A 24,351-nucleotide genomic window follows, 5' to 3' on the forward strand; every position below is an offset into this window, starting at 1 on the left:
CATCCATAATGAACCACCCTTATCTAACGTGTATGTGTGCATATGTGCATGTGTGCTCATGAATGTGGCATGTGTCTTAACAGACACACACATCTATGCGTGTATATATAACATACACACAGAGTTTGTTTTTGACCTCAGGGAAAGAGAAAATGGTAATAAACAATCGGCAGGCATCTCGAGACTGCAGAATCAACACAATGGGGATATATACAATAATAAAATTAAAACGGTTGCAGCATCCCCGCGTAGGATAATACAGATCTCAATAAATACAGCAGAAAATCTGTTTTAAAAAACAAAAGAAACACCATCTCTCCACCCGAGATGAAAGTCTTTCCAAATAAAAAAAAAAATCAGAACACAAACAAACCCCCACGTTTTCTCATAATTGTTAGTGCCTATATAGCATATAATACACGAAACCATGTAGCAGGTGCATGCAAGAGGCGAAAACACCGGGGGATTCAGAGGCTTCTGGTTGGCGCTAACGCGTAGGGCCCAACATGCCCTGGGTTCTACAGACGAGTTTGGGTAGAGAGGTCCAGCTCTATTCCACCAGCTGCTTCGGGAGTGGGGACCCCGGCTGGGGCGGGGAAGAGACTTTGGCCTTGATCACTGGTGGCCCGGATGGAGCCCAGGCTGCAGGGGCCCCGGGGGCGGCAGCGGCGGCGGCAGAGGCGGCAGCGTCGCGGGCGGCGGCGGCGGCTGGAGAGGGGGCGACGGGTCCGCACCTGGCTCCCCAGCCGACGGGCGCGGCAGACCCAGGCCGCTGTCGTGTAGCTTCCGGACGTGCTTCTTGAGGTCAAAGTTCCGGCAGAAGCCCTTGCCGCACGTGGGGCAGGTGAAGGGCTTCTTGTCATTGTGGGTGTGCATGTGGAACGTGAGGTTGTAAACCTGGTGGAAAGCCTTGTTGCAAATATTGCACTTGAACTGCTTCTCCCCGCTGTGGGTCAGCTTGTGGTTTTTGTAATTTCCTGCAACAGACAAACGACAGGGACGTGGACCTGAAAAGAGAGCTTGACCAAGAGGCGGGAGAAGAGGGGCCACAGATCCGACAGCCCCGGGCAGGACTTAGATGCCCAGCTGCACTCGGCTCCCCGAAGTTATTTTTAAATATCGACAATGAGGTCGTTCCCGCCACATTTCAATACAATAGTTATTAATCCAATTCTATAAAACGAGAACAAGAGGTTAAAAAGAAATATCCCCTCTGTGTAAGAGCCATGCCTTTGTCTAATCCCACTTACGGGTAGGAGGTTGGAAAGGCAACGCTCGCGCTGGTAGCTAGATGCACTTAAAACGCATCTTCTAAAACAGCCTCCAGAACTGAGGGCTTTCGGTAAGACTCCCGCGAAAAGACAACGCCTTCTGGGTTCCATACCTTTTTGATGAAATCCTTTGCCACAGAATTCACACACAAACGGTTTGTAGCCTGCGTGTATTCGGGTATGCGTGTTTAAAGTAGAACTTCTATTAAACGCTTTGCCACACTGGTTACATTTATGGGGTTTTTCCTAAGCGGAAAGAAGAAACAAGCAGAGAAGTGAAGGTACGTTGTTACTGAGTGGAGTTTGAAAAACTGAAAACACTGTCATGCTCTCCCTCATGCTTTTAAGCAGAACAAAGGCAAACAATACCGGCATTTCCCCTTCGTCCAGCCCGCACATTTCAAACAAACATTAACTGTAGGGAGTAAGAGTTTATCGGCCGTTAAGACAAAAACAAAACCGTTCGGAAACAAACCAGGTGAAACTGATACAGTCGAACACACCTGGGTGTGGATGATCTTGTGTCTGCACAGGGTGCTGGCTTGCCGGAAGCCCTTTCCACACACTTTGCAAACGAAGGGCCTGGCTCCTGTGTGCACCGGCATGTGACGGGTTAAGTTATAGTGCGCGTTAAAGACCTTAAAATTAAACACAAGTACAACAGGTTAGCCCAAACAGCCCTTGGAGATCACCCCCGGGTAGAGGAAAGGGAAGGAGGTGATAACACTCTGATAAATGTATACAAATAATTACAAAATAAATTTAGAAGGAAGGAAGGAAAGAAGACTCACAGCCCCCGCCTCCCCACCCCCTACCCCCAGTACTTGCCTTTCCACACACTTCGCAAGTGAAAACTTTGGGCTTGGTGTTAGGAGAGCCTCGGCTGAAATCAGAGGTTTTGAATGCTATTTTTTCCGACAGAAGTTGGGCGCTTTCTTTCATATAGTGCTGCAGCTGAGCCTGAGACAAGTCTTTGAAAGCTACTCCCGAGGGGTACTTCTCCACTGCCGGGACCACCAGTTTATTCCTTTCGGCTAAATACGTTTTTGGCTGCGGGTGCAAAGGGGAACTGAGGAAGTAGGAGGCCACCGGGTGGATGTTGACGCCGGCCGCCGGGTGGCACGGGCCGTCACCTCGGTTCAGGTAGCACAGGGCGCCCATGGCGTGGAAGGAGGAATGGTTGACCACCCGCGGCCTTACCAGCTTGTACTGCTGCAGCGGCAGCGCGTCGCGGGCCAGGTCACTCTTGAGACTCAGCGCGCAGTTGAGCAGGTCGCTGCAGCTGAACGCGGGCGCCGCGGGTGCTGAGGCCGGGGCCTCCGGAGCCTCGAGACTCGCCTTCCGGGGCTCCGAGCCCGTCACCCCTGCCTTCGGGTTCGTGTCGTACGCCACAGGCACGAAGGGGATCATGCAGGGGATCGACGAGTTAAGATGCAGCGAGTGCTTGGGGTCCCCTTTGGGCACGGATCCCTGCAGGAAGTGGGGGGCCGGCAGGGCTTTGGGCTCGGGGGTGCGTGCCATGATTCTTTCGATGGAGAAAGCCAAGGGTTTGGAGGTGTTCATCACGTTGCCCCGGGCCGGAGCAGTCGCTAACATTTTGGCAGTCGCGTTGTGGCAGCTACTGTCCATGTCGGAGTCTCCAGCGTCCGTCGTCAGCCGGGGCCGGGTTGCGCCGTCGTTGCCTTGTTCCCTGCTTGTCACAGACCTGCGGAGAGGGGGACGGGCACCATCACCACCAGCAGCCTCTTCCTCCTCCTCCCCAGCATCACCAGCCGAACCTGCCTGCCCAGCCCAATGGACTCCTGCCAGCCCATCGCAGAGTTCTTGGCGCACCAATGACTAGGGGACAATCACTACTTATTTCTATCAATAGAAAGTGTTGTGTCAATAACGCAGCCAAGATCTCGCCAATCGTTAACTTCCAAGAGGAGAAGGTAAACTAGATAATTGCTCAATTCGCTTCCAACAGTCAACAGGAAAACTTTTTTCCCCCCCTCGGCAGTCAGTGACTACTTTTCATTGGCGAGTGAGGTTCCCCCGCCCAGAAGAGGCGGGGGCGCTCTCCTCCGCGCTGCGGGCCCTCCCCTCCGCGCACACACTCTTCGGGCGCACACTTCGGTCTCCTCCGCGCTCCCCCCCCCCTTTGCTTTTTCCTCTGTCTTTTAAATTCTCAATCTGCTTAACCAGGCTTTAGAGGCCAAGCAAATCTGAGATCAATTTTCTCGTTTAGCTCTAAATGACATCATCTAAAATCATTGTGCAAGGGCTAAATAAGGAAACAGACTCTAATTCAGGGGCAAACGCCAGGCTATATTTATCAAACGCCAGGCTCTAGAAAGCCACGGCCAGGAAGCCTCCGGCAGCGAAATCCTAGCCCTCCCTGCTTGGTTTCTCCGGGCCGGTGCTGGACCCGGGTGGGAGCCGCGCCTCCTCCTCCGCAGTCTCTCTCTTCCTTCGGAGCCCGGGACCGAGGGCTCCCGGAATCCCGAAGTCTCCGCGGCCCGAACCGACTCTGGACCATTTGGAAGACGCCAGCAGGTAACTAGCCTCCCTAAATGCCTCTGAGATTAAAGGCCTATCAGAGGTTTGTTTTGTGTTTGTGGTTTTGTAAGTGCGATGCCACGACAAAAGCTTGGGAAAGACACACTCCGTCCACGAAGTTAAGGAGGAGTTGCAGGGAATAAGCGGGAGTCACACCAAAAGAAACCTCGACTAGGACCGAGCCCACCCCCGCCTCCCTGACACACAAATATACGCGCGCGCTCTCCCGGAACGAGTCTTTAAGTACCTGCGCTCAACTAGAGCTCTCTCGGAGCATTTTAAATAACTGTAGGGCAGAGAAGGGAAGCAATGTTATTGATTCCCTCCTCCAATCTTCTGATTGCTGGTGTCCACATGCCTCCCCAGAGAAGCGCGGGCGATAGCCGGGGTGAGTGTGCAGGGGGGCAAATGGGGGCGATGAGCACAGCGACCTGCCTGCGCTCCGGGAGTGGAGAGAGCGCTTGGAGACTGTGTCCTGCAACGCCCCTCTTCCAAGCGCCCTCTGGGTGTGGCGTCTGGGCCAAAACTCCCCGGGAGTCGTTGCAGAGCGTGAGGAGTGTTCCCGGAAGACTCCGGGGCCGGTGACTCCGGCAGCGCGGGTTCCCACCGCTCAGGCGGGCGCGGCCAGGAGCGTTCCGGGCGCAGCAGTGCGCACGGTCCTGGTCGCTCCCCTTGGCCAGCCTGCGATCGTGCAGAGCTTAGGCTTGCGGCCAGATGTGCTGGTGCCGGGCATGCAGTAGCCGCTGCACCGGGAGGGCGTGGGAGCCGGGAGCCCGCCCCGGAAGCCGGGAGCCCGCGCCGAGAGGCAGAGGAACGACGCAGAGGTGCCAGCTCCCGGGTCTCGCGGCCTGCAGGCTCTTGTGAGTGGCCACCCGCAGCAGCCCAGGGTGCCATCTACCTGGTGAGTTACCCCGAATGGCTGCGTGTAGAACGCGTGGTGGCGGGTGCCAGACATCGGGCCAAGCGGGTGTGGGCGTCCTCTTCCAGCAGGAGCGATGGAAAGGGTCGGCGGTGGGAAGCTGGATGCTAGCAGACTAGAAACCCTGGAACTGTTGAGCCGCTGATCACTTACACACCGAATGCCAAGTTGGACCCCAAGCGGAGGAAATTGACCTCCATATACTCCAAAATAGTCCCTTTTTCCTACCCCATTGCCCAGAAAAAGCTAGGGGCCACTCCCTCTGTCTTTTTGGGGGGATCTATCCCGCCTCTGCTCGGCGGGCCAAGGAGAGAGGAAACCGAGAGAGTCTGGATTGGGAGAGCCGGAGAGATGCCCAGCCGCGAAACAGAGCAGCTGGATGGATGGGGGGTGGGGTGGGGGAAACCGGATTGCTAACGAAACAGGGGAGGAGGCGTGAGTCCTATTGGAAGTTGAAGGTAGCCGAAGGGCCAGGTGGGGGGAAGGTCCAGATGCGACTGGCCTTAGCCACTAGGCCTGCAAGTGCCCGGCCTCGGGTCTCGAGGTGGCGCCTGGCAGAGAGGACAGATGCAGCTGTAGAGAAGTGCAGAAAGGGGCTAGTGCAGAGCGCGGGCCGGGGTTCTGGAAGAGGCACCGCGCCCCCGGGGGCACTTTGGAGCGGCCCTTGGCCCAAGCGCAGTCACCCAGGGTGCGCCCAGGCTGGAAACTGTCTTTCCGTTTGCTGTTGGGGCCGCCGAACCTGTGTCTTCTGCCCTGCTCAGACAAAGAGCGCCGGACGGCTTTGCTAAGGGAAAGTGGGGGTGGGGGTCCCATGACAGATGGATCGCGGTTAAGACTTTAATTGCTGCCTTTTGGGGCCGGATCAGGTTTCCTTTCCTACCTGCCGCTTCTCAACATCGAAAAATCCCCCTCCTGCTGCACTCCTCCGATGCAGTGCCAGTTTAAAGGAAAAAGCAAAGAAGCATGAAACTGCCCGACTCTGGAAAGCTTTGGAGCGCTTAGCTGACATGTACAACTCACCCGCTTCCGGAACGTTACCTGTCTCCTTGCCTGAATGCCACCAGTTTGTTTTACGTTTGTCGCGCGTCCCTCCCTCTTCTTCCCCTCCCCCACTCCCTCCTCCTCAACGGCAAAGAGCCTTGATTTGACCCCGGTAAATTTCTCCTTCATCGGACACTGAACTATAAAGGAAAATTATTGGCTAAAGTATATGTGTTTGGTGGGGTTAATATTTCAATTGTTTTCTTTTCACTGGTCTCTTGCGGATTTGCCTTTTTGACAAGTGTTGTCTGAAAGTATAGTGTCATTTGAGTAACACAAATATCGCAAAGTAGCAATTATACCCGTCCTTTACTAGACTGGATCTTCCTTACCCTAAAGACTGAGGAGGTGCTTTATAAATCCAGGTCTTGTGATTCTAACATTCCTTGAATAGTTTCCATTAAAAAACCTAACATATATTAATTTAAAAAAATCTCTATTAAGTTAAGGCTCTCTGAAACAAAATGCACAATATTCAGCAAATTCTTCCATTTTATTAACAAATCTATCCAGTACTTTGGGTTTTTTTTCCAAGCACATTTGGAAAATAACAGCAACAAAAACACCACCAATGAAAGCAGAGCTTATTTGACAAATTTAGAGGCTTCTAAAACAGTTCAACACTTTAAAATTGTTTGTTAAAAGAATGCAAACGAGACCTGTTTGTTTTGTTAATGGCAAAATAGAAACTTGGTTTCTTTGAATTTTCTTGGAGAATCCTATAATCCCCCTTTGCTCACTAGAACTAACGATTAAGTATCCCTCCCCTTCCCAGCCACAGAAAAGCAGTATTCATTTGCCCTACTACTTTAAATCCTCATGGAAGGTGAATTTCAAATGAGTGGTTTATCTTGCATGAGATGTGTAAGGGAAGCAGAAAAACCTTTGGTAGGAAGAAATCAGGTAACTCTAACTTAAGACTTTCTGAGAAAAGAAAAAAGAAGTTCTGTTTTGCAAAAGTAATTTAAAAATTCTCTTCTTTTTTCTAGGGAATCTGATTTTCATCTCAATGCTTCCTAACCTGTGTTCTTGATATTTTTCAAGAACTTGCATAATTTTCACAGGCTTTTCATTTACGTACCTGTCACAAGGAAATGCCATTACGGGTCATGATTAGTGCAATCTGCAATAGAAGACAATATAATAGAACCATCAGTTACCAAATAATCCAGTCTTTAACCTCTTCTTCTTTGATGTCAAAATACTGCTGAATATTTAAAAACTAAGAAATAGGCTGGGAAATATTATAATGTATCCATCCTCCTACCAAGTGCCCTATTTCATCCCCAGTCACATTTTTAAGGTTTTCAGGGCTTTCCATCACCTACCACCCCCACCTCTTCATCAAAAGCAACTATCCAGCTTTCTTTTTGCTTCTTATTAGTTACTTGAAAGCTAAAAAAGAGAGAAGAGATTAAGATGATGACCCCTTACACTTTCCCAGGCATTTAGATTCATCCCCACTTTTTTCCTATTTAATAAATAGTACCAAGGGTAATGTACTTCCTTCTAGAGGAGGAAAAACATTCATAAATTCTCCTACAGTTTTGCTCAGTCTTTATCTCTGACTGGTCTTTTGTTATTTCTTGTGTGTGATGAAGGCGGGTGATGGAACAGGACACAAATAGGAAGGGTCTGCAGAGTTCAAGGAACGAGTCTGTTGTGTTCTGATTAGTTCAGGAGTATACTGTGAGAATAAATTTCCAGGACATTACCAAATACACAGGCCCAGAGTTCAGATTTAAGGCTTCTACTTTTGCTTTTGGTTAGTTTGGTAGCAAATAAGGAATTCTTGCTAATTTCATATGGCACTTGAAAGGCAGTAAGTATCACAAGTTAGGAGTAAAGGAGGTTAGTTAACTGGAAGACCCCCTCCTTTCTTTTGAGGGAGGAGGGGTGGGGATATGGCTTGTTTATCCCTAGGTCTTTGTTGTTACTCTTTTTTTCATATTAGGGTTTCCCTTAAACCAAATGAAATTACTCCTTTCAAGACAGCATTTGCATATTAGGTCAGTTTGTCAGAGTAAATTAAGAGCCCCAAAGGTGAGAGCTGGTAATGAGCTGGCAGGACACCTGCCCTGGGTTTGTTTCTGCCCTTGCACTAACGCTAGGCTTTTTCTCACCCGTTCCCACAGGCCTGTGAGGTGTTTTCCCTCCAGACTACCAGGCTGCAATTCAGGGTTGGACTTGATGGAAAATGAAGTTTATAAACAAGCAACCCAATTTCTCCAACATATTCGAGGAGCTGCCTAGAAGTTAAGCAACAGAAAAACCAGCGAAGTTTTGCTGGTAATTTACAGCGATGTTACTGAAACCCAGCAAGTGAACGATGAGAAGAAGGATACCTCAAGTAGGCTCTCTTGTCCTACCCTGATAGCGCGGTTATGCAATTGGCCGCTTGGCGTTTTGCCGCAGTCGGGATATATTTTTGAAGGTGCTTTTTTGGTCAAAATAAAAACTGTATTTAACACACAACGCGACCTTTCTTTGATATTACGCACGAGGTTTAAAGCAATTTTGTTTTCCAAGTTTCTTCCTTATCTCTCACGAAATAAAAGTCGACAGTTACCATTCAAATAACACAGGGAACGAGCTTAGAAAACCGGAGAAGCAATCGAGGTAAAGCAAAATCTCTGAGAGTCGTTTATAAATTCAGTTACCTCCCTGGACCCCGGCCGTCCAAGCGCCCCGCGCCGACCTTCAGCGCTCGGGTGCCTGGGCCTCCAACACCGCCTTGGCGCCCCCGGCCCCGGCCTCCGAAGGGGACTGCCTCCCGGTGGCGTGGGAGCTCGGGCGCCGGCCTCACTCCCTACATACAGGCCGGAGCTGAGCCAGGTGATAAAAGCCTGAAGTGAAACACAAAAGCTGACCCACTCTCCCCGGCCGGACTCTCCACTCATTGGCTCTTGCTCAGGAGTCCCAAACAGTTCAAATGACGTTAGCGAGACCGAAGGCGACCGGTGGCTCCGGCCTCCAGGCCAGGCGGGGGCCGGGCGCCGGGGCGCCGCTCCGACCGCTCGACCCTCCCTGCACGCCCGCCGCGCGGTGGCGATGCCAGTCCAGCCGACTCCGCCTCCCGGGTGCGGGGTCAGCCAGCGCCGCGCGCTCGCCGACCTGATCCCTCCGACCTCGGGCCCTGGGGACCATCAGCAGCCCCGGGGGCCCCGCGGCCCCTCCCGGGCGTGATCACTCTCCTCCCTCTCCCCGCGCACCCCTGCGGATCCTGCAGCGGCTGCCTTCCCTCCAGGCCCCAAGGCTGCGAGAAGAGGCGGGGGTCTCCAAAACCTCCAAAGAGCTCGGTGAGCGGGAGCGGGTGCTGGATCGGGTTTAAAGGCCACGTTAACAGATGGCAGATAAGTCGTGTTTGTAAGGTTCGAACAGAACACCTGCTAACAGACTTGCTTTGGTGACTTAGAGTGTAACTGAAGGGTCATTGAATCTAGTTGTCAGGTGGAAGAGAGCAGGCCTGGCGCGGTAACACGCCCAAGAAGGAGCTAGAACATCTTTTTATTAGTGTTGCCCATCATTTTGAGTTTCCCGGAGAACACTTCCTTAAGCCAGTTTTATATGGAGACGGTGGGGCGGGAGTACCTCTGAGTTCTCTCCCCAGAACCTTTCAGTCCATTGTCCTGCACTGTATTTTTGTAGCCCCCACTGCCTGCCCCCACGAAGAGTCCCTTCGGGCCCTTTTGCTTGAGCTTAGATGAGTTCGTGTCTTCTGACGGTCCTGGGGAATGAGAGGGGATTTTCTAACTAGATTCTCCTGTTTTAAGACAATTTCCTTCTACTTTCCCCTCTTGCCCTCACCCTCCAATTTGTCCTTTTATTCCGGGTCCTGAACTCTCCCTGTCAAGCGCCTTCTTTTTTCTCCTCCCTTCCAAGGAGATGGGACGGCTGGCCACTGAGCACAATGCCCCCACGGCCGCCTGCAGGTGGCTTCCCTAGTCCTGAAGCTGAGGAATCGCTCAGCTACTGGCCGGCCCCCTTTTCTCAGTGGGGGCGGACGCTCTTCTGCGATCCCCGCCACCTCCCTCCCTAAGGCCTCCCTCAGACCAGATCCCACAGCTGTTGACCCTTTTCCAAGAGTTGAGCTGTAACACCCACGCCGGGAAGATCCCAAGATGAGGTTTGATCCACCCGTCATTAAGGAATCTGACAACTTTTACCATGTTAGGTTAAATCATTGCCTTCTAAGTTTGAAGTCATTTTTCCTTTTCTCTTCTCACCGTCTCTTCAAGTTCAGTTGAGCCTTTGAATTTCACGAATAGTGGGGCTGCTGACCTCAGAGTTCCCCCTCCGTCTTACAGAGAGAGAGGGTGCCGGAAACCCCGCGAAACTAAGCCTTCCGCGTACATGCAGACCTTGGCCGCAGAGAAACGGCGTTCCTCCAACCGCGGTGACCTCGACGGCCGGCTGACGTCGGGAACGCGGCCCGCCGCGGCTCCTGGGCCGGGTGGGCCGCTCTGATTCTCTGCAGATCCGCGAGATCGAGGGCGGGGAGGCAAGCTGGGTTCGGGTAAAAAGCGGGAGGAAGAAACAAGGCTGTGAGCCATTCAAAGGCTGAATGGGGTCGGGTTCCTGCTGCAAGTGGAGGCGAGGGTGGAGGGGGGACCCTCTACTGTCTAACCCTGTGATTCACAGCTTCTCAGAAATTTACATAATACAAGGGCGTCGATGTAAACCTAAAGGACAAAAGTAATAATTCAACAGCACATATTCCGTTTTTCGCACCATGGGCCTGGATATGTTCCCGGTGTTGGCACAGTCGCTGATTCCCTGAGCTTTTTGCTCACGCGGGAGAGTTAACTGAAGTTTCACAACAGTGTTGAAAGGAAAGGCAGAGAGGGAGAAAAAAAAGGAGAGAAATAGTGATTGGCTTTAGTGATGCTGATTTAGATTTCTCACTGATAGCAAAAGAGTTCTAAAAATTGAGAGCATATGCTGTGTTCAAAAGGCAGTGGACATGATGGTAATTGGGGTCCCTCATTTTCCAAAGGACCTGTTGCCCTCTTATTTGGCTAACGTGGACCTTTTATTCGTAAAGCAAATTCATTACCCTTTAATATTAATAGGAAATTCCAAATTATTATTATCCTAGAAAAGTGAAGTCCCCGCTGTCAACCTGGCTCCAACTGACCAACGTAAATGTAAGGGCCAAAGGCAAAATGCAGTAGCTACAGAATATGTGTAATTGCTGTCTTACCTTTTGGATTAGGTTATTTTCTTTCTGCATTTGGACTCAGATGTGTGTGTTCAGTGGCTCAGTGGTATCCAACTCTTTGGGAGCCCATGGGCTGCAGCCCGCCAAGGCCCCTGTGTCCATGGGATTCTCCAGGCAAGAATACTGGAGTGGGTAGTCATTCCTTTTTCCAGGGGATCTTCCTGACCCAGGGATCAAACCCCTGCCTCCAGCATCTCCTTCGTTGGAAGGTGGATTCTTTACCACTGGGGATTGTTGCAGCTGTTCAGTCTCTAAGTTGTGTATGACTCTTGGCGACCCCAAGGACTGCAGCATGCCAGGCCTCCCTGTCCCTCACCGTTTCTGGAGTTCACCCAAATTCAAATTCTGGAGCCCTGCTGGAGGCATTTTCTTAATGATTCCCTGTACAACACGAGGCAAGGGAAAACCTAAGGACAAGGTTTGTGGGATCCCTTATTTTAGCAGGTGCTCTTTGGACTGGTCTATGCCTCTGCCCAGTGCTTCCCACCTGGTAAGTCTAGTCCGTCTGCGGGTGAGCAGTGGCATGCTCCCCTCTTGCCCAGTTGCCGAGGTGGTTGTCATTGGAAATTGGAAAGAGGAAAGGCCTTTTTTTCTCCCATCTCTGCCTTTCTACATCTGTTATTCCAGCCTCCCCTTTCTCTGCAAAACCTGTGTGCAAAGTTCGCCACATTCTCTAACATTCAGTCCAACCCATTAGCAGTTTACAGTTATTTTAATTTCTAGAGCTTTTAGTTAAACCTGTATAGGCAGGAACTTAAGAGGAGAAAACATCTACTTTTTCAAGTATGCAGTGAATTCTGCCTCCACTAAGTGCCCCCACCCCATTGCTGCCCCATAAAGGGTAAATAATAATCCTCTTTCCTTCTCTTTGTTTCTTTCTATCCTTTTATAACTAGTTTCTTCAATTAGCCATTGCAATTGAGAAACTTTCCTCCCCTCTAAGAAACTTCTTCTTTGTAAGTACTCCTACCGATGTGTCCCAGACATTTTAAGGGCTGAAATAAATGATGCCAGTTTGGCGTCCTGCTCTGGCCTCCTAGCCGGGGAGTGCCAGCTTGGGGAGGGCCACACAGCTAGTGGACTCCTTGTTAACCAGAATGGATGGTGGCAGTTCCTCTTTGCCTTGAATTGTTTTTCTGTAAAATGGGACTAAATCAAAGCCCACTTTATTGTTGGGAGGCTTTGAGATTGAAAAGAGATTTCAAAATAAAACTACTTTGCATATGAAAAGCTATCCATCACCTTGTTAAAAAGTTAAGCTATAAACTTTTCCCAAATGTTTTTCAGACAACTATATTTTAAAACAACTGTCCTGCTCAATGATTTGCTTTCTGGTTATAGACATGGAAATGCTAAAATGCACTTGAAGAATCCTATTTGCTAAATTATTTTTTCACAACCTTGAGGACTTTCCTTATCCTTGGGGGCCTGCTCTCCCACATCCAGCCTTGAGTTCCCCAGAGGACAGTTTCTTCTGTAGATGTGAGAATTAACCTTTCACAAAAGCTTTTCAAAAATCCCAATTTGATTAAGGCAGATTTCATCTCTTTAGAAGCTGCTATGCATTTCTAAAATTAATCAAATTTCTGATAGATTGTCCTAATTATATGAAAGAACACATCTAGCAATCACCCAATGTAACAAAACTGCACAGTTTGAATAAATGACTGTAAGTAAGCTTCTTCAATATAGCAACTTGGATGTATGTTTAAAAAATTATTACCCAGTTCTGGGTTTGTATGTGGGGGCTGGGGAGGGATGCTTAACAAAAGCCCTCCCCTGATACAATTTGCTGCTACCCTGGCATTTCTCTGTTTCACTTTTTGACTTTTTGAAATCGAGTCCTGTTGAGTTCTGACCTTTTACTAATATAACCCCTTTCAATGAATTTTTTTTCTACCTCCCTACCAAAATCTCCTTCCGAAGTTACAATTAGCTTTGCTTCCTTGGCATTTTAAGAAAATACCCTTAACAACAAACTTCAGCATTTAAAGTTTTCTTTTTGGCAATCACACCCAAGAGAGGTGTTACCAGTTGGATGTCAGAAAGGAGGTGGTGTTAAAAGGCAAACCAGGGACTTCCCTAGTGGTCCAATGGTTAGGAAATCTGCCTTGCAACAATGCAGGGGTTCCATTCCCTGGTGGGAGAAAAAAGATCCCACAGGCCAGGAGCAACTAAGCCCACATGCCTCAACTACTGAGCCCAGGTGCTATAACTGGAGAATCCGTGGATGACAACTATGACCCGGTGCAGCTGAATAGATAAATAAATAATTATTTTAACAAAAGAGTAAAAAAAGGCAAACTGGAATTGACAAAGTAGAAAAAGAACTTGACACACCACTTTCAGTTTTTGCAAAGGTGCATACAGTGTGGAGGCTCCATAAACGAGCCTGTGCCAGGGCCCAGGAAGGAGTGTCTACTCTGCCCGATGGTGCTTGAGTTTGAAATCAACTCCACTTGCTCCCGGACCGGAGAACCGCTGATCCAAGGGATGGACAACACAAAAGGAGATTTCAGACAAATCTAGAATATGATTATTGGCTGATTTAGTTTTTAATCGCACTGCAAATAAGTACACAAATAAAGCTAACTTTAATATAAAATGCAAAGTAGGGGAAATAAAAGTCACCGTAGCATTCCGGAGTGGGAAGCTGTGGGTGGGGCCATAAAATCGTGTTCCCTATGTCTGTAACTCAGAAAGCTGCAAGCAGGATATCTTAAAGGACTGAGGGGGCCCAGGAACATCCCTCCGGTATATATATATATAAGCAGCTCTAGTCCCGGCACAAAACGGCTTGGAATCTTTCTCTTTGGGGAGTGGTCGGTTTCTACCTCCTCAAGGCCCCCCGCTGCCTGGCCCCGGCATCACCGCGGGCTCGCGGCTCCCCCACCACAGACATCCTGGTCTGTGACCCTGGGCGCGCCCTCGCCCCACGCAGGGTCTCCACGCTATCGGCGTTTTTCCAACAGCCTGCAAGAGATGTCAGTTCAACGCTCGGGGCAAGACTCCGTGCTGGCGGTTATCCTCAACGCTGCCTTTTATACTTGGCTGCCAAGGCTGAGGTCACGAAGGCCGAGGTTGGGGCGGCCTTTGACCTCCTCTGCCTCTCGGTGCCGCTTCGCATTTTCCAAGCGCTTTCCGTGCAAGCATTTCTGGGCTGACTCAGGACGTCATTCTAGCGTCCTTAAACTTTGGGAAACACTAATGAACAGCAATTTGTCCTTGCAAGTCTCTTGAACTCAACCTACTGGGCACAGGCCGAGGCCTGGGATTCTTCGCTTGTGGTTTGACACCCCCAGATCGGAACCGTACAGTTTCGGAGGCCTTGGCTAACAATATACCCAAGTGGACCCCAAGACACGTCTCCAGCGGCCTCCCCTCCCACCAGGCTGGCCATATAAATAACCCTGGAACTGGACAGTTCTAGCCAGTCCACGGACATGCCAGGACAGGGCTAAAGGTCCGCCGAGATGACTGTGATCTAGAAGGACCCTGAGCCAAGCCGGAGGAACTGGATTGTGGGAGAGTGGTCGTGTATATTGACAGAGGCTGACCTCCTACAATTTCTTCTGAATCCACCCCTACATTCAGAAATAGTTAACAGGGGACTTTCCTGGCAGTCTGTCGAGACTCTCCACTTTCACTGCAGTGGGCCCGGGGTTCAATCCCCCGTCAGGGAAATAAGATCCCACATGCCCCATGGTATGGCCAAAAAAGAAATGAATTAAAAAAAAAAAAAAAACAATGGCCACAACTGCTTACACGTCTCGAACTCTCACAATCACCTTCTTTACAGAGAGTTTAAGTAACTTGCCTAAGGACAAGATCTCAGACGAGGGGACAATGTGTAGCTGTTGGGATTCAAACCCAGGTTTTTCTAGCTTTACGACTAAGGTCCGTCTAGTCAAGGCTATGGTTTTTCCTGTGGTCATGTATGGATGTGAGAGGTCGACTGTGAAGAAGGCTGAGCGCCGAAGAATTGATGCTTTTGAACTGTGGTGTTGGAGAAGACTCTTGAGAGTCCCTTGGACTGCAAGGAGATCCAGCCAGTCCATTCTGAAGGAGATCAGCCCTGGGATTTCTTTGGAAGGACTGATGCTAAAGCTGAAACTCCAGTACTTTGGCTACCTCATGCGAAGAGTTGACTCACTGGAAAAGACTCTGATGCTGGGAGGGATTGGGGGCAGGAGGAGAAGGGGACGACAGAGGATGAGATGGCTGGATGGCATCACTGACTCGATGGACGCGAGTCTGAGTGAACTCCGGGAGTTGGTGATGGACAGGGAGGCCTGGCATGCTGTGATTCATGGGGTCGCAAAGAGTCGGACACGACTGAGCGACTGAACTAAACTGAGCTGAACTGAAAGCTGTGTCACGTGCATTCTCTTCTGGGTAGTTCTTTACACCGGGATCTTTTTCACCTGGGGAAACACGTCGCATTGTTGCCTAGCTTCCTTTCTCTAGGTACATACACTCTGCACTCCGATAGAGGCTGTGGTTGACCGTCCCTGTGACTTCTGGACAACCCAGTTCTCAGAGCTTTGCGCCTCTGTTCCCTGAAAGTGTCTTACTTCAGCCTTACAGAGATGAAGGCAGGTGCGCCCCGCAGCATCTTCCAGCCCAAACCCGGGCGCGGGTGGGGGTGGGGGTGGTGTCCCAGTTTGGGGTTGGGGCACTTCGGAGCTGTCCCTGCTGCTGGGGTCTACCCCGCTCCTCTTTGCGTCTGCCAGGCCCCTAGGCTTGACTCCATCTGCAGCGAAATACCGGGGCTAAGTGAGCCGTCGGCCTTTCCGAAAGCTTCTTGCCGGTCCAGAGAGTCGTACTTGAAGGGAAAAGGCGACCCCCGCCCACGGCGTCTCCCTGCACAGCACCGGGGAAGGGGCGACGTGAGGACTCAGCCCCACCCTTCCGAACCCCCACACACTAGACCTCGGAGCTCGGGGCTGAGCCCGCGGCGGTGGGATGGGTGGAGGGTTTTCGGCCGGGCGGGGGATGCGAGGAAGGGCGAGCGCAGAGGCTCCGGGGCCGACTGACTACGCGATCTGCGGGAGAGCCGCCGCTCTGCTAGTGGCACGTGAACAGCTCTCGGGAACATCGATCTATCACCTCCCTTTAGGGATCCGGACCGGGAAATTTCCATCTTCTGTGTCGGGAGGAAGAAATAAAGCGATCGAGCTCTTGCTCTAATTTCTTCCATCGGGCCTTTTACCAAAGGCGTGGCGGAAGGGTCTCTGGGAGGCCGGGTGTGCCCGGAGTCCCGGGCCTGGGGGTGGCTGCGGGAGTGCCCCTCTCGCGGCAGCGGGAAGGGGTTTCAGGGTCCAGGAGCGGCGATGGCTGAGTGGCCGCTTTCCCACTAAGGTCACCTTCCTGGAGCTCAGGGACCCCCTCACCCTCAGTCGCCGCGGGGCCAGACCGGCTGTGCCCCTGGGGGCGCGGCGGGAGCCCCGAGTCGCTTTGCCCGCGCGCTTATTGCAAAAGTAGCAGGAAATCCTTTCTCCAGAGCGAGGGACAATGAACAAGAACTAAAGAGAATTCAAGTGGAAAAATCCGTGAATACAAGGACGACCCACAGCTGGAGCTGCGAGGTTTCCATTAAGCTCTGTGTGGTTCTTTCCCTTTCCGGGAAAAAGGCATTATTATTATTTTTCTCCAACAAGTGCTTGCAGAAACTTTCCCTGTAGATGTGTTATTTGACAAACCCATTCCGGCTTGATATTAGACTGTATTATTTATTTTCTCCTGTAACAGTCACCAAACTGTCCAAAGAAGGTCCCCCCACCCACCCCCCACCCTTTCTCAAGACGTTTAGGAAGGTAGAGAGATTCCTTTTAAGTTAAAAATTATTTTCATTTCAAAAATTGTGCTACATTTGTTAGATTTTCAATTAAATTCTTAATTTAAAAAAAAAACACTTGGCTTCCTTTTAATAGACAGATGCTTTGGCATTCACCTTCACAGTTACACACACCAATGAACAATAATATATTAAGTTATTTCAAGCAATTTGCAGTTATATTGAAGAGCATTTCTGGGCAAAAACCCAAAAATAACTTTTCATTCTTTTTCAGGGTAACTTTATAAATTTCTTTCCAAACACCTTCCTGTGGCTCAAAGGTGAGTCCACACAGTCCTCATAAAACCATAAAACCCGTGAGCATCTCCACTACCTGCCTTTGACTGTTGTCTTCTCTGTGCAAGCCAGTGGAGACTGGAGTTGGGGAGGAAACTTTCAGAAATCTCCTGGGTGTACAAGGGAAGAATATCCAAATTGGAGAGAAGCTACAAGAGGCCGACCAGCAAAGAAGGCTAGTGACCAGCAAAGAAGGTGACTCAGGTCAGCAGTGAGACCCTCCTGGTCCCAACTAATTTCTTTCCCCTACAACACATGCTTTCCCCTTTATTTCTGAATTCTATCAGCTAGATAGTCCCTTGAATATATATATGGCTAAGAGAGTGGGGTCATCAATTATTCATTTTAGGACAAAATGTACCAATTACTCTTAGATATGCTATGTCAAGGATCTGCCTGATAGCTCAGTGGTAAAGAATCTGTCTGCCAATTCCAGAGACTTGGGTTTTATCCCTGGGTCGGGAAGATCCCCTGGAGAAGGAAATGGCAACCCACTCCAGTATTCTTGCCTGGGAAATCCCCTGGACAGAGGAACCTGGTGGGCTGCAGTCCACGGGGTCACAAGAAGTTGGACAAGGCTTAGCAACTGTGTGTGCCCAGTCACGTTCGACTCCTTGCAACGCTTAGGACTGTAACCCGTCAGGGGATGTTCCCCACCCAGGGATTGAATCCCCGTCTCTTGCTTCGCAGGTAGATTGTTTACCAAACTTAGCGACTAAACAACGAACAAGCTGTGTCAAAGAAACAGGCATTTGACATGAAGGAAAAGAAGTGTAAGTAATTTCCAAGTAGAGAGCAATTTGAGCTGTGCAGAGCTACCCTGGGGAGGGTACCACTGGGAATTTGAGGGTAGCATGACTGGATAGTCGAGGACTTGGAAAAGGGATAGTATTGGTGTGATGGCAGACAAGAAAGGAAAGGACAGTATTCCAAGACAGACTGCCTGTCAACACAGAGTGGGTCTCTAATCCAGGAAAGGGGAAGAAATGTCCTGTCCTGTTATTCTTGTAGTATAGGGTCTCCTACCCCTCGGACCCAGCACTGAACAAATACAATATTTGACAGTATTTTAACTGTGGCCTAGTCTAGGTCAGGCACGAGAATAAATGTGGAGAGCCAAGAAGTTGTTTCACTTCCAATGCTTCAGAAATTATATTTACACAAATTCAGGGGTACCTTCACTTATTCTGCATTAACTTACTTCATTTAAAAATTATTTATGGGGACTTCCCTGGTGGTACAGTGGTTAAGACACTGTGCTTTCCACTGCAAGGGATGTAGGTTTGATCCCTGGTTGGGGAACTAAGATCCCACGTGGATACCATGCAGCCCAAATAAATAAATAACAATTAAGAAAAATTTAGAAATTACTTATGAATGAATGCTGACATATTTTTGAAAAAAAAAATAAAATTCAAAGATAAATAGTAATTCAAAATTATAGCCAGAAAATCTTTTGGAGGAAGAAAAAAATGTTAATTAAATGTCAATTGCTAGTTAACATTATTTACATTTCTAGTATTACTCATTATTAACACTAATTGATAATGTTAACTAGTAGTACATAATATATGAGTATGCAGTCAACATTATTTTTGCTATGGAAATGTGCTGTCATAGTAGCTAGTTCTTTGGCGCCCCACTCCAGTACTCTTGCCTGGAAAATCCCATGGATGGAGGAGCCTTGTAGGCTGCAGTCCGTGGGGTTGCTAAGAGTCGGATACAACTGAGCGACTTCACTTTCACTTTTCACTTTCATGCATTGGAGAAGGAGATGGCAACCCACTCCAGTGTTCTTGCCTGGAGAATCCCAGGGACGGGGGAGCCTGGTGGGCTGCCGTCTGTGGGGTCGCACAGAGTCAGACACGATTGAAGTGACTTAGCAGCAGTGCCTACTAGGTGGAAAGGAGTGTTAATATCTCATACTCATTTGATTATAAATAAACAAAATAAAAACACAGAGCCAAACTCTTGAGATGTTTGTAATACTGCTAACATTTTTTTTACTGCATTTAATCTATATAATCCTAATAAATACAGAGGTGGTTAGGACCAAGCAGACTTCTATTGCCTGCAAGCTGTTATGCTGAGAAGTAGAACATAGTATGTTGAAGGCAGCACATTTATTACCCACACTCTGAGATTTTTTTTTATACTTGAAAGAAGACATATTCAGAATGGAACAAGACACAAGCCCATTGGATAATCTAGTCTATATTTAGGTTTGGCGATCCTTTAAGCCCAGACCAATTTGGAGTGCTAAGAACCAAGGTTACACATCACAATGGTAAATTAACTAGGACACAAACCTTGCACATAAATGATAAACTGTCAAGTACACACCGTTTTAACAAGGGTATGTACGATGGGACTGGCACAGTGATTAGAAGTGGCTTATTCTCACAATGTTGTATCATGAGAAATACGTATCTCACTTCACAACACAGGACATGACTTTGATGTTATTACAGAAAACAAAAGTCAAATCTTCTTCAAAAAAAGATTCGTGTTCCAATCACAGAGCCAGCCAAAGGTCATCATTTTAGATCAAGCTACACACACAAAAAGGCTGTTTTTTTTAAAAAATACTTGCATTTTCTCCTTTAACTCTCATTCCACATTAACTTTTTCAATGTAGCGTGAAATACAAGCATTTATATTTGGTCCAAACAATCAATGTAATTACAAGAACAGGTACAAAATAAAGTCAAGGTCCTCCTTCCTTCTGCAGAGCTGCGTGTCATCAGCCTTCTTCTTCTTCATCACTGTCTTTCATTGTGATGCCCTGAAGTCCTCCTCCTTCTGAAACAGAAGCTGTAGCCTCCTCTACCGTTAAACGTCTGTGTAGGGTGTCATAGGTCTTACTGTTCAGGGTGCCTTCCAGCACACCCTGCAGTCGGAAATCCCTGTAGGTTTTCTGGATGAAGAAGAGAGAAACTGCTTAGATCCCTTACAGATTATATGTATAGATGTATATGCGTGCATGTGTGCTAAGTTGCTTGAGTTGTGTCTGACTCTTTGCGACCCAGTGGACTGTAGCCTGTCAGGCTCCCCTATCCATGGGATTCTCCAGGCAAGAATACTGGAGTGGGTTGCCATGTCCTCCTCCAGGGCTTTTCCCGACTCAGGGATTGAACCTGCGTCTCTTATGTCTCTTGCATCAGCAGATGGATTCTTTACCACTAGTGCCACCTGGGAAGCTCCTATGGATGTATATGTGTATGTCTAAATGTATATATACTCAGTTGGCATTTCAAAAATGACCTGGTGCAATGCACTAATGGATTCAGATTGTAGCTGCCCATGCCAGTCATCCTGTAGGTGTCGTTCCAGGGAGAAAATGAAATGAGGGACTTCTGATAGTGCTATTCAAACTAGAATCACTCTGAGTAGATCAAAATGTTGTGACTGTCAGATGACAAATGAGTTTTTTTTAACCAAAATATTACTAACTGCACAGCATTTACTATTTGAATAACCTGTAACAAAAGTAAAATGATAAATACTTACGTGCATTTTCAATGTGAAGGAATTCTTAGTTTTTCAACTGAGGATTCAAAAATACATTTTATAAACTGCATTAGGTTTTGGGGTGTGTGTGGAGGGAAGAGGATTAATCCTAAATACTAAATACTAAAATAAGTCTGCATTTTTAGCATTTGTGAATTATAAAGTTTATTTATATGTATACTGGGTAAAAATCTGTGAGCACCTAAATGTCCCTAAGAATTTTGCCCTTCTGAAACTGCCTTGGAATGTGAAGTGCTAAATTCCAGCATTAAGCTTCCATTGGTGGGCTAATGAAAGACATATTTACAGTTTTGTGAAACAGTAAATTATTTGGTGTATTATGTGTCAGAAATAGAACAAATACCATTTTATTGTTTATACAGTGCTTCTTAACAACAGAAATAACTACACAACTCTGATTTCTGTGGCTCTTAAGATATGTAAACTATAGAATTTTCCTCATTTTACTTTTCCCCTTAAGTGAGACTTTCTTCACACGTGACTTTTTTATGACTAAACAAGGCTGGCATTTTATTATTGATTTTTAAAGTTGTAGTTAGTTGAATGGGGGATCAAAATATAAATAAAGAGAGCTTATTCTATAGAAACACTTCCAAGGCCATTAAAATGCTAAATATCTTTAAAGTTTTTTTTTTTTTTTTTGTCCTATGTTAGATTTAGAATAATATACAGCCAGGTTTCAATGGATTGTCCCAGAGTATCCGTACATATCCATGTGCCAGTTTTTTGCTCTAAATGATTGCTAAAAGTCACTTCTTTGGAGGTTGCACTTAGTAGAAGAAAAAAGTCAAAGAAGAAGGAACGTTGTACTTTCCGGCCCCATGTAACAACTCCAACAGCTGAAACATTATGGGATGCCTGATTTCACTCAACACAATTAAAAGGAAAATATAATATTCAGACAGTTGAGCTGAAGGTGCTTATTCACTTGAGGGCGGAAGTGCTGATGGATGGCATCTTAAGCCCCTGGATATACACACCTGGTCTAGGAACAGACTTCTGGGAAGGAGCAGAACCATTACAAGGTAGTGGGGTCATTGGTATTTTCACATTTTATCTTCTTGTCCTCTAGGATTTGATTTATGCCCTATGGTATCATTCACATTTCAGAAGTGATATTCTCTCGTCATAAATAAAATGCATATTTGAAAAGTCTACCACCTGTCCAAAAAATAAACTGAACTGTGAGGGACACGGACTGTATCTGAGGTCAGCATCTCAACAGCAAGAAGAGTTTGGTGCCTTTTTTTTCCTTAGATGACCAAAACGATTCTAATTTGATTTTAATATTTTATATTAAGACACATAAAACCTACCATCCTCACTGTCTTTTTCTAAACCATTCTATGCCACTAGGGAAGCCCTCTAAACCATTAAACCTTATTATTACTATGGTGATATTTCACACCAAAACTTATGTAATTTGCTTCAGAACCCGCAAAGTAACTGTTAGACCAATTTTGTCTAGAAAATCTGTTAACTAGTTTGCATGGTATTGCTACACAAGAGATTTGTGTTCAAGCCTTTAACAGTCTAACAGGTTAAAAATATATCAAGCATACAAAATATTCATCTACAGATAAAACATCTGAAATAAAGTATTATTTTTCCACTGGCAATTATATACTGAGTTTGTGAGTCCTTTCTTATTTTATTGGAATAGCTTTCTTTACATTTACTCTAATTATCAGTAAGTTGGCTGGGAGAGAGCTGTAGTGTGGATTTGCCATATTAAAGGCTTTGCAGTTTGTATAAAATTGGACTCTGCTTCCTTATTTTATTAGGAAGTGATAAGCCATTAGGGGAACTGCAGGGCAGGAACCCTTGCAATCTCTTTCTCTTTTTTTAGAATTCATAAAATGTTATTGACACGTAGAGATCCTCTGTGGCTGCCAAGAAGGTCTGCTTGGCTCTTACTTAAGACAAGTGCCTGCCGCGGGGTGCTGCTCACTTGTTGTCTTTTCTCCTGGTAAAAGAGGCAGCTCATTTACGTTAACTGCTTCAAAATGTCAAATGGCCTCTAGGGAGAACAGCAATCCATCAGCCATTTCATTTGAGGATTCTATTTTACCCTTCCCCAAATAAATCATTCTGATGTTACAACTTTGTTAATTTCTTAGTCCTACATCTTCTGTGAAAATTTTATTGCAATTTGTATCTTCTTAGTGAGCAACAGGAATGAACCGATGACTGTCTAGGTGTCTTTGTGGGGCAGAGTTGGTTATCATATACATTTTGATGGCATCCGGGTCTCCATGGGCACAGAAGAATGACAATGCTTGCAAGGACCAGGATTCTAGAGTCCAGTAGCTGGGCTCCTGAGTAGAATGCACTACTCTGCTGTAACAGGCAGGTCCAGTCTATGTGATGTGGATGGAAGGACAGCCTACTCAGAGCCTGCACAACTCTATACATGTGCTGTTTAACAGCTGTGTAAATTCACTGGAAAATGAACATTATAAATGTATAGGCTCCAAAGAGTGATGAATCTATGTATGAAATTGGCTAGTGTCTGCTTATATTCAAAGTAGAAAAAAATAATTAGAACACTAAATTAATTCATCCTAATTTTCATTGTAAAAATAACCACTTTTAATTATTAAATAAAACACTAGGACTTGATTAAATGCATCAGCCCAAGAAAGTATTGACTGAGTTTAGGGGCCTGCTTGTGAAAAATAAAACCTGGAAAGTCAAACATATATACATGAAATTTAATTTCATATTTATCAGTCTTGATTGCTGGTAGCCATAATGAACACTACATTAAAATAAGATTAAAAAACAAAATGGATTGACTTAGAATAAAATGGAAATGTCACCCTGTAATTAACAAAATTATTAATCATTTTTCCTGCTAACTATGTGAATGTCTAGTGAACATTAGAAAAGGAACAACTTTGAAAGAAAAAATGATGGGTTAATAAAACATGCAGATTCTTATTCTAAAAACAAGAGCTTACCAACCTATCCACTAATATCAGTCACCTGAGTTCGTAATTTCTGACATCCTGAATGCAGCAGATATTAGCTTGAAAATATGGCTGATCTTAAGGGATATTAGCTGATCCTAAGCTAATCCTAATATTAGTCACATTATTGACTGCAGTCTTAACATGTACATATATTTAGAACATAAACACAGATTATTCTGGTTATCTTTTATGAAAAACAAACTTCATTTGAAAGCTCTCCAAGTCACATTTCTAGAAACAAGGAAGAAATCAGAGGAGCTAAAGCAAATATGAACATATCGTGGTGTGTTTTCAGTTTTTTTGTAAAATAAATAACACCTGGTAAAAAGTGTTCTAAATCAAAGGTAGTTTGTTGATTGAAACGGAATGTGTTTAGTGTATAAAAGTTACTGGATGGCTATAATTTTACTTGCTGTTTATGACTAATCATGATTGCTATCACTGTGACATCATAGGTCTGGTTCTGTTCTAGCAGATTTGCCAATTTCTGACTTTAGAACTTTCCTCTTGGTGGGTACTTTAATCTATGATAACTTCTGTGTCTATGGTACAAAAAAGTGTGCAATCTAATGAGACTGCAGGAACCAAGAGAATGGTGGAAAATATTTTAATATGAATAAAACTTTTAACGATGTGATACAATGGTTCTTCTCAAACTTTATCATCTATCAGAATCCTCTGCAGGGCTTGTTCATGTGCAGATGGCCAGGCGCCGCTCA

The 24,351-nt window shown here is 46.8% G+C and overlaps 2 protein-coding genes across 2 annotated transcripts in view; both read right to left on the minus strand.

The window, feature by feature from the left end:
- Positions 1–615: 615 nt before the first annotated feature.
- On the minus strand, positions 616–2,900 carry FEZF1 (FEZ family zinc finger 1). The gene is made up of 4 exons (XM_052639187.1): positions 2,100–2,900; positions 1,775–1,909; positions 1,385–1,517; positions 616–977 (listed from the first exon to the last, which is right to left on the minus strand). The coding sequence occupies exons 1-4, from the start codon at positions 2,898–2,900 to the stop codon at positions 616–618; spliced, it is 1,431 nt and encodes a 476-aa protein (XP_052495147.1).
- Positions 2,901–19,869: 16,969 nt separating this feature from the next.
- Positions 19,870–24,351, minus strand: part of CADPS2 (calcium dependent secretion activator 2) — a 562,792-nt gene continuing 558,310 nt past the window's right edge. The window contains exon 32 of the mRNA XM_052639068.1: positions 19,870–20,043. Within this exon, the coding sequence (XP_052495028.1) occupies positions 19,870–20,043 (174 nt within the window). The remainder of the gene's footprint in view (positions 20,044–24,351) is intronic.

This window comes from Budorcas taxicolor, chromosome 4 (genome assembly GCF_023091745.1).
Source record: "Budorcas taxicolor isolate Tak-1 chromosome 4, Takin1.1, whole genome shotgun sequence".
In the NCBI taxonomy this organism is placed as follows: Eukaryota; Metazoa; Chordata; class Mammalia; order Artiodactyla; family Bovidae; genus Budorcas; species Budorcas taxicolor.

What these genes read in the sequence shown, in the direction of transcription:
- FEZF1 (XM_052639187.1), bottom strand. Translation starts at nt 2,900, where the DNA reads ATGGACAGTAGCTGCCACAACGCGACTGCCAAAATGTTAGCGACTGCT. An exon ending in CTTGCGAAGTGTGTGGAAAG is followed by an intron (nt 1,910 to 2,099) that starts GCAAGTACTGGG and finishes TTTAATTTTAAG; the next exon opens with GTCTTTAACGCGCACTATAA. An exon ending in ACAAGATCATCCACACCCAG is followed by an intron (nt 1,518 to 1,774) that starts GTGTGTTCGACT and finishes CTTTCCGCTTAG; the next exon opens with GAAAAACCCCATAAATGTAA.